The 2,500-nt window shown below is 48.9% G+C and overlaps 1 protein-coding gene across 1 annotated transcript in view; it reads right to left on the bottom strand.

The window, feature by feature from the left end:
* The window catches only part of pdk3a (pyruvate dehydrogenase kinase, isozyme 3a), a 16,440-nt gene that overhangs the window by 6,849 nt on the left and 7,091 nt on the right, over positions 1-2,500 (bottom strand). The window contains exons 2-3 of the mRNA XM_036521804.1: positions 1,748-1,889; positions 1,166-1,237 (exon numbers count right to left, since the gene is read on the bottom strand). Of these exons, the coding sequence (XP_036377697.1) occupies positions 1,166-1,237; positions 1,748-1,889 (214 nt within the window). The remainder of the gene's footprint in view (positions 1-1,165; positions 1,238-1,747; positions 1,890-2,500) is intronic.

Here is a 2,500-nt window from a genome sequence, read left to right as displayed (position 1 = left end):
AGTGAGGCTGGCGTTTCTACTGGCTGCATCCTCAGCCCTGGGCCGGGTCTGCAGCGCGTCCACTGCACACGCAAACAGGCTCACCGTCCCATGCAGTGGAGATGTGTCGGAGGCATGACCCATATCAGCGCAGAGACACAGAAAGAACCTTCTTTCATGTTTACACAACACCAGCAGAACCCGACCCAGACGGCACACATCTCTCACCCGCAACCATAATAAAAGCCTAACTTCACTGTCCTTGTCGTTGTCCCTGACCCAGCATGAATTTAGAGTCCATTAACACCACAGTACCCAGTATGCACCTCCTTTACGCAAGGTGAGTTCACAGTATGATACCTACAATGCTTTCACGCATGAAAGGCATGATACCTACAACCTTTCACGCATATAGTCACACTGGTGTGATTAGCTGTTAAGTGCGTATGGTCAAACCGGTGCGATTAGAACACTAGATTGGAAAAATTCTAGCTAACATTAGCTTTGAGGAAACAGTGATTTAACATTAGAAAGTATAGCTAATGCGGCGGTGAAAACTATGAGACGCTTAATAACGCTAATGAAAACATAACGAACCATGTAACATAACACGCCTGCTACACAGCATAAAATAAGTTATGACCGAAAGGGTTAATCACCACCTTAATCTCCAGCTTCAGCAGAGGGAATCTCAATGGGAATTTGATTGAGGTTTTTACATTTTTAAATGGGAATTTGACTGAGGCTTTTACAGTTTTAAATGGGAATTTGACTGAGGCTTTTACAGTTTTAAATGGGAATTTGACTGAGGTTTTTACAGTTTTAAATGGGAATTTGACTGAGGTTTTTACATTTTAAAAAGGGATTCATAAAGGGGACTGCAGCTCAAGATGTGAGCTGAACAAAGAGACAAAGGCAGAGATCAGTCACAGGTAAATTCCACACCGACAGCAGGGAGCATGTTCAGCCAGACAGTTAGAGGTGCATGGAGCAGCCTGGCAGATGCAAGCAGAGACAGTCAGAGCTCAAGACCAGGCACAGAGGCACACTCTACGAGCAGAGCAACGAATGGCCTGCTCTCATCAGTAAACTTCTCCATGTTTGTATAAAACTACAATACCCTGCATGTCCCTCATGCACTCTGCGTGAGTTGACACTACAGTACCCAGCATTCCTCAGTACTCACTCATTCAAGGCGTGGGGGTCCTCTGGACCTCTGTTCTCATACTCCAGCAGCTCCACAAAGCTCTGCATGTACCTGAGGAACACACACATACACACACACACACACACACAAACACCACACAGCAACTCAGCAAAGTCTGAGCACAGTCTCGGCCAGCGCATTACAGCCTGTCTCCACACCGACTTCACATACAGTAACTTACATTAGCTCGCTACGATCTGTTTATGGGCTAGGATACATCTGTTCTTTAGAAGGGATATGGAGCAGAGAGTTCTGGGAGATAGAGGTGCTGAAGTGGTGATATGGACAACTGACTCTGGGAAACAGAGAAACTGTGGTGGGGGTGTGGAGCAGAGGATTCTGGGAGACGTAGGTGCTGTAGAGAGGATGTGAAGCAGGGGATTCTGGGAGATACAGGTGCTGTAGAGAGGATGTGAAGCAGGGGATTCTGGGAGATACAGGTGCTGTAGAGAGGATGTGAAGCAGGGGATTCTGGGAGATACAGGTGCTGTGGAGAAGATGTAGAGCGGGGGATTCTGGTCCACAGGCCACGCCTCCAGCCTGTGAGGCCCCGCCCCTCACCATTTCTGCACCAGCCTGGTGGAGGGCTGGCTGAGCAGGTTGTCAGGCAGCAGGTTGACCTCCCGCATGGTGTTGGCCAGTCGAACCGGCAGCTCCTTCCGCAGAAACATGTAGGACGTCTTCTCACACGCATTGTCCCGCCCTGCAGGAGCGGGAGGCGGGGGAAACAAAGCGAGAGATGGAAGGAGAGGAAAAGAAAAAAACCATCAATTTAGATCCGGTTAGAAACATTCTACTGCATTATCCAGCCAACACATTTAAAGGATGTGAGCAGTCTGGAGAGTAAAAGAACCCAATAGATCATGGGCTTGAGGAAAGTGATCTAAAACAGGAAAATGAACACAGGGCTCTGACAGGAGGCTGCTGCTTGGCAGGGTGGAAGGTCCTGCACAGAGGCACACGTTAACAATGCTCAGGTTACAGCCTAACCACTGACACGCCACTGAATCAGGCCACCACACACAGACCCGGCTCACCACGGGAAGCAGGTCACGTAATCCCTGCTGCTCACCAGGGACAAACACATCCAAACCACACCTGCACAGGTGAGCCTGTTTCTACAGGTGCATCAGGTTGTTACCAAATAAAAATGCCTCTGGGGTAAAGGGGCCATTGTGTCTCTGCCTGCCACAGTCCGAGAGAGCTAGAGGGCTGAACAGAGCAGTCCAATTACAGCACAATGATTTTATTCAGCCCACAGCAAGCCATTAGGATTCGCCTTTGGTTTGAGCTCAGGACCTAATCAGTGAGTGC

The sequence above is a fragment of the Megalops cyprinoides genome, chromosome 2 (genome assembly GCF_013368585.1).
Source record: "Megalops cyprinoides isolate fMegCyp1 chromosome 2, fMegCyp1.pri, whole genome shotgun sequence".
NCBI classification, from domain to species: Eukaryota; Metazoa; Chordata; class Actinopteri; order Elopiformes; family Megalopidae; genus Megalops; species Megalops cyprinoides.
Note: the sequence above shows the minus strand (reverse complement) of the source record. Positions and strands in the feature narration are given on the sequence as shown.